Genomic DNA, 13,688 nt, shown 5'->3' with positions numbered 1-13,688 from the left:
GCCGCCGCTGCCTCCGGAGACTGCGGCTGCGCAGAGTGACTTGCAACATGGCTCGAGGCGGGGAAAACAAAAATATAAAGAAGTCAAAGCGCGCGCTATCATCGTCCAATCAGAGATAAAGGAGAGAGCGAAGCGGCGTTGATCAAAGGATGGCGGTACTTTTCTTATACAGGGACTTTAGCCACGCGCTCCGGTGTTTCCTTTAACTGTGAACCGCTCTCTACGTAACGAACACGCGTTACTCCGAGGTGAAAGACGCAGACATTCCCTCTCCTCTTGCTCCTAACTCCTTTTCAAGTCAGGATTTCTTTTTCGCGCATGCGCACTGGTTCCTGCGGAGGGCCCTCCTGGGCACGGACGGACGTTTTGCCTAGGAATATACAGCTTCGCTGTAAAACATGTAGAGTATACCTGATAAAATCAAGCAGGCTCGGTGACTATTGGCACCACCCCGTTTCAGAGGGAATGCCATTAAACCATCATCATCATCAGCTTCTCTCCGGCATGAGCGACTGCACACGGTGACGTTCTTGCTCGGACTCATGGTCCTGCGACGTACAGGTTCTCCGCTTTTGCACGGTCCCGCTTTCGCTGTCTGTGTTCACGTTATCTGTATTCACATTGCTGCTGTCGACGCCTCCGCTTTGTTATCTTTCTTTCTCCGGCGTGAACGCGCTACGCCGCACCCCTGTCTTTTCCATGTAACGGTAAGAGGCAACCGATGACACCCCGAGGGGGCAGGCGCGAAGGCGCTCGCGCGGACATGGACGTTCTTGACAGAAGGGACGTCCCCTCGTTCGTTCGCCGCCGCCGACGGGACGAGTAAGGCCCTACGGAAAACTTAGCTACGCTTGTGAGCGAGCTAGCTTTACTTCTACATGGCTACTACCACTGGTACTTGCGAAAAATTCTTTTGAAGAATGCCGGTAGCCACATTTTCTTGCGACAGGGCCATCACCCTGTCAGCGAGGGGTGATGCAGAAATCTGAGGTGGGGGTCAGGACATCCGGACATCCCCCCTGGATTCGCGCCTGAGCACTGCAGGCACACATCGATCGGTGCTTCATGCATATCGCGACGCACCCAGTCTCTTAATTCGCTTGCACGACAAGCTTTGGCATGTGAACTCTTGTACATTGAGTGCAGCTCCATGAACCACAAGACATGACATTTTGGCCGCGCTTTCAACTGATCGAAAAGCGCAGGCGATCGCTCTCTAAACAAAGAAACGCAGCCTTACGCTCTCTCCTTCCAAATTAACGCTACAAAAGATAGCCTCTAATAGCATCAATGATACATGCAATTTACGAGTAAATGTGGACGTCCGTAGGAGGTGAAAATCCGCAGGCTGGAAATGTCCATTTTTCGCGAACAAGCAGCGCAGCGCCATCGAAACCATGCAAAGCTGTGCCGACCAAGCAGCCATGCACTGAACGTCTCTTCCCGCCAAAAGCTCCCCCGAAAGGCCACCATCTACGCGCCTGCCTCTTGCCGGTTACTCCCCGTGAATGCTGCCTGAACCGACTGCCACAGACAGTTGAGGCGACCTCCTTCTCTATTCTCTCGCTCCCTAATCCCGTCCCCCCAAGTCGGAAGTCGACGCCGACTAGGCGGGGACTTCTGGCGCCGACTAGGCGGAAGGCGGCGGCATCCTATATGATCGGTCAGCAGCGTCAGAACAGCGTGAAGCCGACGTCTCTGGCCAGCCAAAACTTTCGGCCTCGGCATTATGCAGCCCTACGCATCCGGGCCAGCATCCGTGACCAAGCCAGCGCCGACGGGGTCGGCAACATAAGTCGGCCTTTTTACGGCCCAAGCTCTCCAAGCCGATATGATCGGCTCCCAGCGACCTGCCGAGCACCACCCGATGGTCGGCCCTCGGCCAATTTTGCTTGGGTGTATATGTATATCTTGTCCCCATACAATAATCGTAATCTGTCTTGCTGCGAGCCCGGTTTTTCCTATAGTCACGAAAGGCTTGTGCGTTATCAGAGTGACACAGCATTCTCGGTAGGAAAGTAGCGAGCGCTGAGTTTTCAAGAAAGGAAACACAAGCAAGGCAGATGACGATTATTGTTTGGGGACCAGATATATCCCACGAAACACACAAGCAGCTATTTGATGTCTAAAAGATGTCTTGAACGGATAATTCAAAAGTCTAATAGCTGTCCTGGTCAATACATTTTCTAGCCGTGGACGTCTACAGGTACTTCAGTAAGCCGTGCTAACGTTACGCTAAAAGTTGGCTAATAAACATCTCGACAAGAACAACTTTAAGAATTGTATTAGACGTTCCCAGAAGTCTGTAATAATGGCTTCGGAAGCGTTATGCAGGCTTTTATAAAGCATCTTGACAAGAACAAGTTAGGAACTTTATTAGACGTTCCCAGAATTCTGTTATAGATTATAGCAGAATTCTGGGGACGTCTAGCAAAATTCTTAATTAAGCTATAAAAGCCTGCGTATTGTTTAAGTCATAAAGCATAATGGCTTCAGAAACAATATGCAGGCTTTTATAGCTATCTTTAAAGCAGCATTTATAGATTGTCATCCTACAGTGACGTGGTAAGCAAAATTAATGGCCACTTCACCATACCATGCATCCGTATGCTAGCTTCATAGTAGATATGTTACTATATAGAACTGAAAAATAAATTGAAGCATTACATTATATTATTTATAATAACTTGCATTAAATGTTTGTAAATTAAATCAAATGTGCATAACAACACGCAGAAAAAAATACAACCTGACCTTGTGAGAAAGCGGCTTTATTGACTAATTATATAAATTAAAGGACATGCAGAATGATTTTACAAAATTTTTAAATACAGTAGAAAAGGTGACCACATAAAATAAGACGCAGCTGCAGTAACCACAGCAATCCAGGTCCCTTCCCTCTTGGATACCGCTGGCTGCCCACAGAAGTTTGCTCTGTAATACAACAGTGAAGAAAAAAAGTGAACAAAAAGTTGTAAACTATATATCAACACCACACTTGTCAGTAAACAGCAAGCAATTTCAACAGCAATACAATTATAGTTAAGCTCTGGCTTACCAGGACTAACAGAAACGGCAGCCAGGCAGCCACATGGTGCCAAATAAGAAATAACAATGCACAAAAGAGATGCATAGAAATCAAAAGAAGCCACTTAACAGAACAGTCAAGCCTTGCATGCTCCTACAGGTTTACCTTAAGATTAATTAGGTGTGCATGAAACTGTGCGAAACAAACACCGTTTGGCCGCTGTTCATCTGTTTGCAGAACATATGCCCTACAGCAAGATCAACAAATTTGTAGCAGCATACACATGGTCAAATGCCAAAAGTATGGAAACAATGCAGAGATTGTGCACGCACATAAACAAAGCGACCGAATAAGCATACATTCAGGCTCTGGCTTGCAACCATGCGACTTACCTTGACTAGACAAAAACAATGGAAGCCAGCAGGCCTTGTGGTTCCGTGAAAGAGTAAAATTGCTGCATAGGAAATAAAAGGAGACAGTTAACAAAACAGTCAACGTCTGGCTTGCAAGCATGCGACTTACCTTGACTAGACAAAAACAATGGAAGCCAGCAGGCCTTGTGGTTCCGTGCGAGTAAAATGACTACATAGGAAATAAAAAGAGACAGTCAACAAAACAGTCAATCCTAGCATGTTTCTATATGTTTACCTTAAGTTTGATTGATGAGCACACAACTGTTGAAAAATATGGCTGCTTAGCCACCATTGAACTCTTTATTTCCGTTCCAACATGTGCCCTACAGCAAGATAAAAAACAAATTTATAACAGCATACAAACCTTGACAACGACATATGGGTGAAAAGAATGTAAGAAAATTACAATTCATGACCTGCTTCACACTTCAAAAGATGCTGAGCAGTCTGTAAAGTTGCAGCCCTGATGTTTATTTTACGTGTAATTATGCGGATTAATTTTTAATTGCACAAAATCTTCATAAGACTATTGAAAATATCTGCCCTGGACAGACAAAAGATGCACGGGCCCGCAAAAACAAAAGTGGCGTGCAAGTTGTAGCAGGTAAACGTATACGTACCGTAAGGAACTGCACCGTATCTGCAGGCGCTGGTCAAGGCTTGAACGTAACCAAAAGAGCCACGACCGGTGCACACGCTATGGAGACTCGATAGAACTTGGGAAGAGAACCATGAGCACCGGCAAGCGAACGCTTGCGAGCCATGAGCACGGCCCCTTGAATCGCTCGCGGTTAAAGCCCCTGGAAGCTCTACTCGCGGTTAGGGAGCCTTCATGCAAGCGCTGGTTAAAATCCCTATATAAGTACCGCCATCTACTCTTTCGGAAACTCCGCCGCCTCCTCTCCTAAAGCGCTTGCTTTTTTCTTTACTTTTTGCTTGCGAAAGTCAAGTCGACGGTGGCGCACCTAGAAAGTCCACGTTGAAGAGTTGAAGCTTTCAGGCCGGGCGCGCGCCGCCGCCGCCGCCGGCGACTGCGGCTGCGCAGAGGACTTTCAACATGGCTCTGAGGCGGAAAAAATAAAATATAAAGAAGTGAAAAGCGCGCGCTATCATCGTCCAATCGGAGATACAGGAGAGAGAGAAGTGGCGTTTATCAAAGGATGGCGGTACTTTTCTTATATAGGGATTTTAGCGGATGGATGGATGGATGGATGGATGAGGCTACTGTAATGAGGCTGAACCCTTTAAACCGGTGATGATGATGATGATGATGATGTATTGGCATCCCCTTTGAAACGGGGCGGCGACAAATAGTCACCTAGTCACCGGGCGGTGGCACTTCAGTGCCACCGCCCGTAAAATCCCTATATAAGAAAAGTACCGCCATCTACTCTTTCCTTCGCCGCCTCCTCTCCTACAGCTCTTGCTTTTTCTTTACTTTTTGCTTGCGAAAGCCAAGTCGACGGTGGCGCACCTAGAAAGTCCACGTTGAAGCTTTCAGGCCGGGCGCGCGCCGCCGCCGCCACCGGCGACTGCGGCTGCGCAGAGACTTTCAACATGGCTCTGATGCGGAAAAAAGAAAATATAAAGAAGTGAAAAGCGCGCGCTATCATCGTCCAATAGGAGATACAGGATAACACAGGAGAGAGCGAAGCGGCATTTGTCAAAGGATGGCGGTACTTTTCTTATATATAGGGACTTTAACCGCCCGGTAAGCGCTGGTTAAGTTACTGTATATGCGCCCTACGGACCTTTGGTAGCATATACAGTAACTCTAGCGCTGGTTAGCGCTGGTAACTTCAGCGCGCCCCCTAGTGCGGTCAGATCTGTCGCGCGCGGCCAGAGATGTCGGCGACGACAGCAATTCCGGCTTCACCGCTTGTTCACGCAAAGGGAAAGGGAGGCACGGCTCTGATAAGGACGCTGAACGGGCACGCACGTGTGCACCCGGCCATTTTCTTTTTTTTCTAAACTTTGACTGTCGTGACAGACCACGGTGTGGTATATCTTACACCGTGGTATCTTACATATCTGACACGGTGTAATGTGACAGACTCACCCGTATCACGCATCGCGCCGTGGCACGGGTGAGTTTTGCTGGCCGCGCGGCAAACACGTTGTCGACGCGGCAATCGGAAAAGAATCAAAGAAAATAACCCCGCAGGATTTTTCTGCTTATTTACCCAAAGGGGGAAAGGAACGAAAGGCTATAGGATGCGACGTTAATTGATTGCATATGGCTTGTTAAAGTCGCACGGAATGTAACGCTGCGCGTCGGGCACGCGCATTTTAAATCGTTTTCGCTTTCACGGCGCACACCGCACATGTCGCACATTTTCTGCCAAAAACATCTAAATAAGTTCTTGAGTTAGACGCTCTCAAGATGTTAACCAATGTATACTCCGGTGACGCCAGATGTGGGATGTTACCACAGCTGAAACACAATAGCATATTTGATTAACCGTACTTCCTGCTACATACTGTTTCCAAGAACATCTGTTTAACATCCTCGCGTAGACCAAGACGTCTTTAGCCGTTTGAAGCCGTTCCGAGAAGTTTTTAAGACGTGGGTACGACCCAAAGGGTGTAAACTTCTTTTAGAGTGACGAAAACGGAGGCGATGGGTGCATTCCGGGGTGTCGTACGCAGAAAAAAGAAAGGGTCAACCAAATGTCGAGCTAAACAAAATGAGGTTCATCTAATTGTGCGTGAAATACGATACTAATAAGATACGAAATGAGCGAATAGTGAACATGCAAAAGAGAAACAGACAAAATAGATATAATCCACATTTAATCATCAAATCATTTGAACCTCCTTGTCGTCTTTAGCGCGTAGGCACTGATCTTGATACCAGCTCAAAATTTAAAGAGAGAGAGAGAGAGAGAAAGCGCACATCGATATCCAATCGCAATAAAATGTGGGATCTTCAATTCCGTAAATGAGATAGGCAGGCGTTGCCCCTGCATGTTGAATTGTAGGACGTGCATCCATGGCATATGCATTGGTGTCGAGTCGCCACCGAATGTTTTCTTGTAGAAGAGGAAGCAGAAGCGCGTGATTCCCTTAATGTCATGCACTGTCGCAGAATTCCATTTTTTTTTTTTATGGCATAACACAGGAATTAAGCGCGTCGTAAAATAACGCGACACGCCCATATTTTAGGTGGCGTATGTGCAGATAACCAGCTGAAAAAGTATGCGCATTCGCCATAATGGGTATAACCAAGGCGTTGGTATAACCATGGATATAACGACCTTTCACAGAGGTACAGTACACTGTAACAGAGGTAAGTCGTCCGCTTTAAAGTGTTCGGTTTCGCAACCCTGGATAAAGGAAAGAAACGTTGTGGTTACCACGACCTACTGTACGTATTTGAGTAGGTCGTGGTGGTTACGAGGCAAGTATTCTCACTCCGTGGCATTGTCCATTATTTCCAATGAGAGTCGCGTGCATATATACGCATGGACGCGTGACAAGTTTACGCATTTTACGTTACTTTTGTGGTATTCACAACTGTGAAGACAAAGTGCCGCACTTGCAGCAGCTGTGATACTAGCTCTAGCTGTGATATGGCTCGTGCAGGTTCATACGATGTCTGAACTTCAATTCTTTTTTTATATATTGTTAAAATAAGTGTGTGCACCACCGCACAAATAGTTGCTTATTTAGCACGCAGCTGCTTCTAGTCTGAAAACATTGTGGGGGAGAAAAAAAAAAAGAAAAAAAAAAATTGACGAGAAAGGTTTGCCGTGTCCCGTGGTTCTTTCTATGGTTCCGTTTCATGGTTTTGCTTGAGATGCGAGCGATTTGCATGTTTAGCTTTTACGTCAGTAGTAATATTAATGTGTAAAGCGCTCACTGCAATCTAAGACATGGATACCGGGGACGAAAAAACTCTGCATGAATCCCTAAAGCAATACGAGCAGCAAGTAAGTGTGTGTAATTTGTTTTTTTTGATAATTTTCTAAAGAGTCGCCATTCATTACAGCTTGAAGCGGTCGAACTCGCTCTTGCGTCTAGCACTGTTGAATCTCAGGCTGCTGACTTATTGGAATTAAAACAAAACTTGGAAGAAGTCATTAGCCTTACCAAAGGTAAGTGTGACGAACTGCTAGCCGTCGGAAAGCGGATTGTGAAATTCTCGTCTGCCTCTTTTAGCGACGCTGCGTGGTGTGGTAGATGAAGACTCGTCCACACATCAGGGGCAAGTTCACGATGGCACTGACATCGACGAGGAGTTTGCAAGGTTTCAGGTAAGCACTTCCATTTAATCCACCACAGCGTACGAGAGGCTAGTCTCGAAACGTGACCACCATTTTAACGTGGCGTCTATAACGGATCGCGGACGGCCGTGTTTCGAGACGCGCGTTGTTGGTTATGCGAGCACTACGAAAAGCTTTCACGGAAGCTTTTGACTTACGTGACTTCAGTGCAGTCCAACCCGCCTATATCGAACTGCAGGATATAGGGATATTTGTATCATATATACAGTATTCCAACCCCTCTATTACAAGGTTTTGTTATTCGTTACAGACAGGTTCGTTCTGAAATAATAGCACGATGGATAAACGCGATAGTGGCAGCTATTAATTGCGGCAGCTCAATTGCTGTTTCTAGAAAATGTGATCAGCTCCCGCCTTTAGAAGAAAAATGTACGTTGTGCCACAAATTTACGAGAAAAACGATGTTTGAATATCGAATCAAATATAGAATATTTTCTTACTTCCAAATGAAGCGTAGTATTAAAGTTGATAAAGCGTAGTATTTAGTTAGAAAAAAGGCTTTATGTTATCATGCATGTAATGCTGTTCACAACTGGATGTACGGTTAACTAAGGAGCTTGTAAACGAGAAACAACCAAAAGGTGATCCAATCGGTGTGCCTTGAAAATGACAGCAATAAAACTAAAAAGTATCGAGTCACTAGATGTACGTAGAGTGTTGTGTTCATTGTTGAGCCAAGTGTACTACTGCAGCATTGCACATTGGTTTAAAAGAATGCAAACATGGTGATATGTGCTAAATAATAAATTACTTTCCTGAATTGAGACAATAAATTCTGAAAGTTGGTGAAGGTGAGGGTGAGGCATTTTGTAATGTTATTTCTTATCCTTGTTGCATGACTAGAAATTATTAAGCAGACATTATCTGCTACATGTGTTTGCTCAAGAACTGGTGCCCCTGTGTGACAAGAGGCTGCCCCAACAGCAGAATCATTCACAGCAGTCACTTGCGTTCAATCTTTCCCTCTTTATACTCCAGCAAGTGCTGTTACCAGATATTCAAAGAGAAACAAATAATATTCGACATTATTGAATAGTGTATTTTCAAATTGAATATGAATCGAATAACCTGGACTATTCAGTTCATATTTAAAATCTTAAAATATTGACACACCCTTAATGGTAAAAGAAAAAAATTACCCTAGAAATGACTAATTTATACTTTTTCGTCACATAGCTTACAGGGTGGCTTTGTTATATAGTTTTTTCTTTTTTTTTTTCTTTCTTGTAATGCATTAAGGTATGAATGCCTTTTTTTTAGCTTGTAGTGATGGACAGTAGAGGTTTGTGAAGTTATTTCTTATGTGTATGATTGTGTGAATTTTGCTCGTGAAGCAGGAGGAGCTGGAGCTCATTCACAAAGATTTAAAAATGAAAAAAAGAAATAAGGTTTCCGTCTTGCTAAGCATTACAGCTCAGACAAATGGAAGTTGGCAATTGTTTACCCCCCCTCCCCCCACTTTTTTTTCCCTTCGGCAGTGCAGATTTAGTGTTCATATAATTCATTCAGTATATCTGCCATGTAATAGAGTTCAATATAAGGTGTATGTGCTACATTGATAGTGTTCCTAGAGTTGCAGTGGTCTAATATAGGGTATAATGTAGTTAAAACCAAAAAGAAAAGCGATAAAGTTTGCTGTGCTGGACAGAGTGTTGTGTTTCACCCTCCACATAGTTCATCCTAGCTTACCACAGGGAGAAGAAAAAGCATGTTTGACAAGAGGGTATCACCAAATGTCTTTTCTTATTTTGTATAGGCAGAAATGGCAAGCCTTGGGGCTTCACCAGAACTCCAAGATCAAGCAGCCACTGCTGCTGAGGACCATTCTAAGGAGCTTGCAGAACTTGTGGATCACCTAGAAGGCTCTAAAGTGCAGGCACCATTTTCCAAAGACTGGGGACAGATGTCATACCACAGTGCCATTGTTCTCTCCGTTAATGCTTCTGACATCACTCATGTTGATGATATCAAAGTCAACGTGAGTACATTATTGTATCTTTGTATTTATTGTATATTAGCTTGCATTTATCTTGAAAACAAACTGTAGACTGTTATCTTCTTGTCATGTTGATACTGACTGAAAGCCTTGTTAAACTCACCACAGTCCCTGAATTTTCTTTTTTTATTAATCAGCAAACTTCCCCTGAAGTTTCATATAGAGGGGAAGTTTCATATACAGGCAGAAACTATCACAAGTCTTCACTGACAGAAGGCCACAAGCAATCATTCATTGAAACATTTCTTAGAAACGGGTGGAAAAATATTGTCGTTGCTGAGTAAACTTTTCAGCGACTTTTGAGATAAATAACTGCATTTTGTAATGTCATTTATGTACGCATTTCCTTGTTTTGAGCAACAATACTTCAGTTTTGGAAGCTGTGAGAGCTGCACAACTTTGTAGGTTAATTTTCAATATTCCTTTAAGGATGCTTGCAACATGAAAACAAGGTAATCAGGCAAGGTTGCCAACCTTTTTTGAGTATGTCGCTACACTGAGACAAAGAAGCCGTAAAATTTTTGTTAATTTTGCTGCCACATTACTAAAATTGTTGCTGTTTGCTAGTGCTTTGAAATGCTATAGTGCGGGCAGACATGGAGTAACATATCTATCGAAATGTTTGACATTTGTCTAGTGTCCATGTAGGTAAGGAATTAACAGTGAAATTGTCAGCAGGTTGTGGTGGGGCTTTTACTTCACGAATATATTTATAAGACAACGGAGGATGGCAGCTCAAATTCTGAATTTGTTTGTAGATTGTAAGGGTTAGAGAAATCCATGGAGCATGCACCATTCTAAAGAACATGCTTAACCAGGTTTTCCTAGCACAAAACTGCACTTGGTTGACATTGTCTGTAAATTTTCTAGTGTTCAACGATCGTGAAAGGAGAAATCGATTCTATGACACATGCTTGGTCATGTTGCTAACACAGTGATAACAATTACGTGACCTTTATACAGGTCAAATACTTTGTTGCCACCCTTTGGTCCACCTGAGAGCTCCATGCAGTAATAATTTGTCTGAAATCTGAGAAACTGGAGCGGTGCATTTATATTTGCGTGAACAAGCTCAACAGCTTCGACATGTACGCATTTCTACAGTTGATCTGTCTTATTATTCACTTGCTGCATTCTAAATTTCATCATAAAGGTTGCAATAAATTTTCGTAACTTAATATACTGCCATGCTTGCAAACGTCCACCAGTGAAACTGATTTAGTGAAACTGCCACAGCAGCAGCGTTAAGACCCATTCTAATAGGTTCTGCGAACTAAAAAAAAAAAAAAGTTCATTTTGTGAGCACAATATGAAGCCTGTTTTCTGTGATGCAATTAACTGCTCAGTAGGGCCTCTATGAGTAGAGACCATTGTTGCTTCACCATGATGGATTGGTGACACGGCACCCACTTGATGCATACCCAATTTCGGCTGCCTAATTGTAGCGTTTGAATGATGTTTGTTCTAGAAAGCGCACAGCGGCCACATTTCAATGGGAATGAAATACAAAAATGCTTTAATACTTAGGTTTAGGTGCACATAAAGGAATCCCTGCAGGTCAAAATTAATCTGGAGCCCTCTACTACGGTGCACAGATGATCATTTGTGCATTTGGCAGTAGAATGTTACTTTGCAGCAGAGTTGTCCCCAGCTGAATATTTATTACAAGTGTTTTTCCCTAGACATTTCAAGATCGGTATTTGAGTTTGGAGGCAGTTGGTTATCTGTTGAATATAGCAGAAATTTGAACTCCTCATTCATTTACATTTAAAGTTATGTTATTTCTGGCATGATGGTCCTAAGAAGTATTGCTTTAGCGTGTCTATGGGAAAAGAGTAATAATTAGCATGGCTGTGTTCTGCACAAGTTGAATCATATTTTACGTCATAATGGTGCTCCCATCATTGCCTCAAACTTCAGAGTTATGCTGTTTTATTGCTGTTCCTTGCGACATTGGCTTTTATTATCACCTTTGTTCAACACAAACCTTCATTCTCACTTTGTGTCAGTGTCGCTCTTTTTCGACCATTGCAGGTTATGTTCACCCACCCTACTGTGTCAGCCATGAAGCCATGTTCATTCTTCCTAGAAGGTCGCTGCAAGTTTAGCCAGGAACGATGTCGCTTCTCTCATGGCCATGCTGTTGCGCTGTCTGAGCTGCGTGAATATTCTGAGCCCAGCTTCAGCACTTTCAAACCTGGCTCACCGTGTCTTGTGAAGAGCGGCATAGATGGCCTGTGGCAGCTGGCTGCCTTGGAGTCCATTGGTGAACGGCAAGACGAGGTCATGGTCTGTCTTTCCCACTCTGGGAAAACAGTGTCCCATTGGAGTTGAGGATGTCTTTCCTTGGAAGACAATAGAGGAGTGGAAAAGCTCAGACTCTGATTGTGATTCTCAGCCAGCTGCTGATGCTGTGTCAATCACTGGTGCTGCGGAGGATGAGCAGGAGGGTGTGCCCATTGTTGCTTGGTCTCCAGTACCGCATCTGGTTTGCCTCTAGGAGCTTGGGAGAAGCACACAAAGGTATTAGGCTTCACTTGCTCCAGTATATTCTATATTTGCAGTGGCAGTGGGGGATATCTCAAGGCTCTGTAACATATACACATGTACAGTCTGTGTAAAATAAAAGCGAAAAGGAAAATTAAATTCAGTACAGAAAAATCTGCATGTTGTGCTTAATGTACGAGTCATACTGGTATGGCTGGTTTTGGTTTAATATTTTCTTTGCTGGGGAAACTGATCTGTTTGTTCACATGCATAAGCAATATTTTTCTAGTTTGTTTGTGTTTGTGCTTGAATTGTCCTGTTTTTCATTTGCCACTGACTGTATATAAATGTCCACCAAAGGGACAAGGGAAAGGGACCGCTGCAACTCAAATTAGTAAAGGGTGCATGGTATGCAGCAGGTTGCGGGTTCAGATACTATTGGTGTGTTGTTATTTCACTAAGGGAGAATTTCCAAACAATACACAAACATCATTGCTGTAAAAAAAGAAAGTTTTTTTCGTAAGTGGGGCATGGGAGGGGGCATCCTCGTACTATGCAAGCTATAACTGTCTTGCTGAAGGCAGATACCTGAACTATTCTCCAGCTGGAGAAGCCATCAGCAGTTGGTGTTCCCAAGTGAGCTCCCTCCCAAAGACTGACCAAGCCTAATGGTGTTTAGATTCAATAATGAGGACTGTGACAAAAAGAATTCAGTTTGAGATGGCCTTTGCATTACCCCATTCGCCTAGTCAAAATGCATGAAACCTAAGCTGAAATGTGCCGGACAACTCGAAAGCTGCCCTCCTGGCATATTATCTTTCAGTTTCTTGCCTTTTTGCTTTATCGTGAATAGGGTACGACGAAAAAGACAGACAGAAGCAATGCTCCCCTGCTGTTATAACACTTCAATTCCTTGAAGCTTTCCTTGGCATTACTGACTATATTGGGTTTTTTGGTAGTTACTTCTTCCCATAAACTCCCTTTTTCCCCCCTATTATTGTTGCATATTGCTCCTGCATGCAGCCTACTCGGTTTTGGTAGATCCTTGAATTCGTATTGCTTTGTTTCAGGGTATTGGTTCCAGCTGATGGAGAAAATGGGCTATGTTTGGGGGTAAGTTGACATAAGTGTTTTTTTTTTGGCTTCTGTTGTACTATTCCCTTTTTTTTTTTTTTTTTTACGTATGGTGTGAAATGGGTGCATGTTGAAACAGTGCCTGGTACATGGAGCTGTTGGGATTAATCCTTTCAGTGTCAATTTTTTTATTGCAGATTTAAAATATGCAGAGTGACCTACTTCAATAAAAGATTTACCGCAATTTTTTAGAGCAACCATAAAGTGCAAAACATTTTCCATTGGTAAACATGGATGTTTATTCATGAAAACAATGGGCTGGCATAAATATACTTACAATAGAATAAAAAAACAGTAAATTATGCTATAATCGATACTGTATTTTTGCAGGTATAACCCACCAC

At 43.5% G+C, this 13,688-nt stretch overlaps 1 protein-coding gene and 1 long non-coding RNA gene across 2 annotated transcripts; one reads left to right on the top strand and one right to left on the bottom strand.

Moving 5' to 3' along the window:
- Nucleotides 1-3,147: 3,147 nt before the first annotated feature.
- Nucleotides 3,148-4,246, bottom strand: LOC125946161 (uncharacterized). The gene is made up of 3 exons (XR_007467426.1): nt 4,062-4,246; nt 3,677-3,764; nt 3,148-3,482 (listed from the first exon to the last, which is right to left on the bottom strand). It is a non-coding gene; the product is annotated as an uncharacterized LOC125946161 (long non-coding RNA).
- Nucleotides 4,247-7,183: 2,937 nt separating this feature from the next.
- LOC119457062 (zinc finger CCCH-type with G patch domain-containing protein-like) lies at nt 7,184-13,327 on the top strand. The gene is given in 9 exon segments (XM_037718889.2): nt 7,184-7,373; nt 7,433-7,538; nt 7,603-7,697; nt 9,484-9,705; nt 11,758-12,045; nt 12,047-12,197; nt 12,200-12,246; nt 13,281-13,290; nt 13,293-13,327. Coding segments are annotated over 9 exon segments (1,011 nt in total). The 5' UTR covers nt 7,184-7,316.
- The last annotated feature ends 361 nt before the right edge of the window (nt 13,328-13,688 follow it).

This window comes from Dermacentor silvarum, chromosome 6 (assembly GCF_013339745.2).
Source record: "Dermacentor silvarum isolate Dsil-2018 chromosome 6, BIME_Dsil_1.4, whole genome shotgun sequence".
NCBI lineage: Eukaryota > Metazoa > Arthropoda > Arachnida > Ixodida > Ixodidae > Dermacentor > Dermacentor silvarum.
Note: the sequence above shows the minus strand (reverse complement) of the source record. Positions and strands in the feature narration are given on the sequence as shown.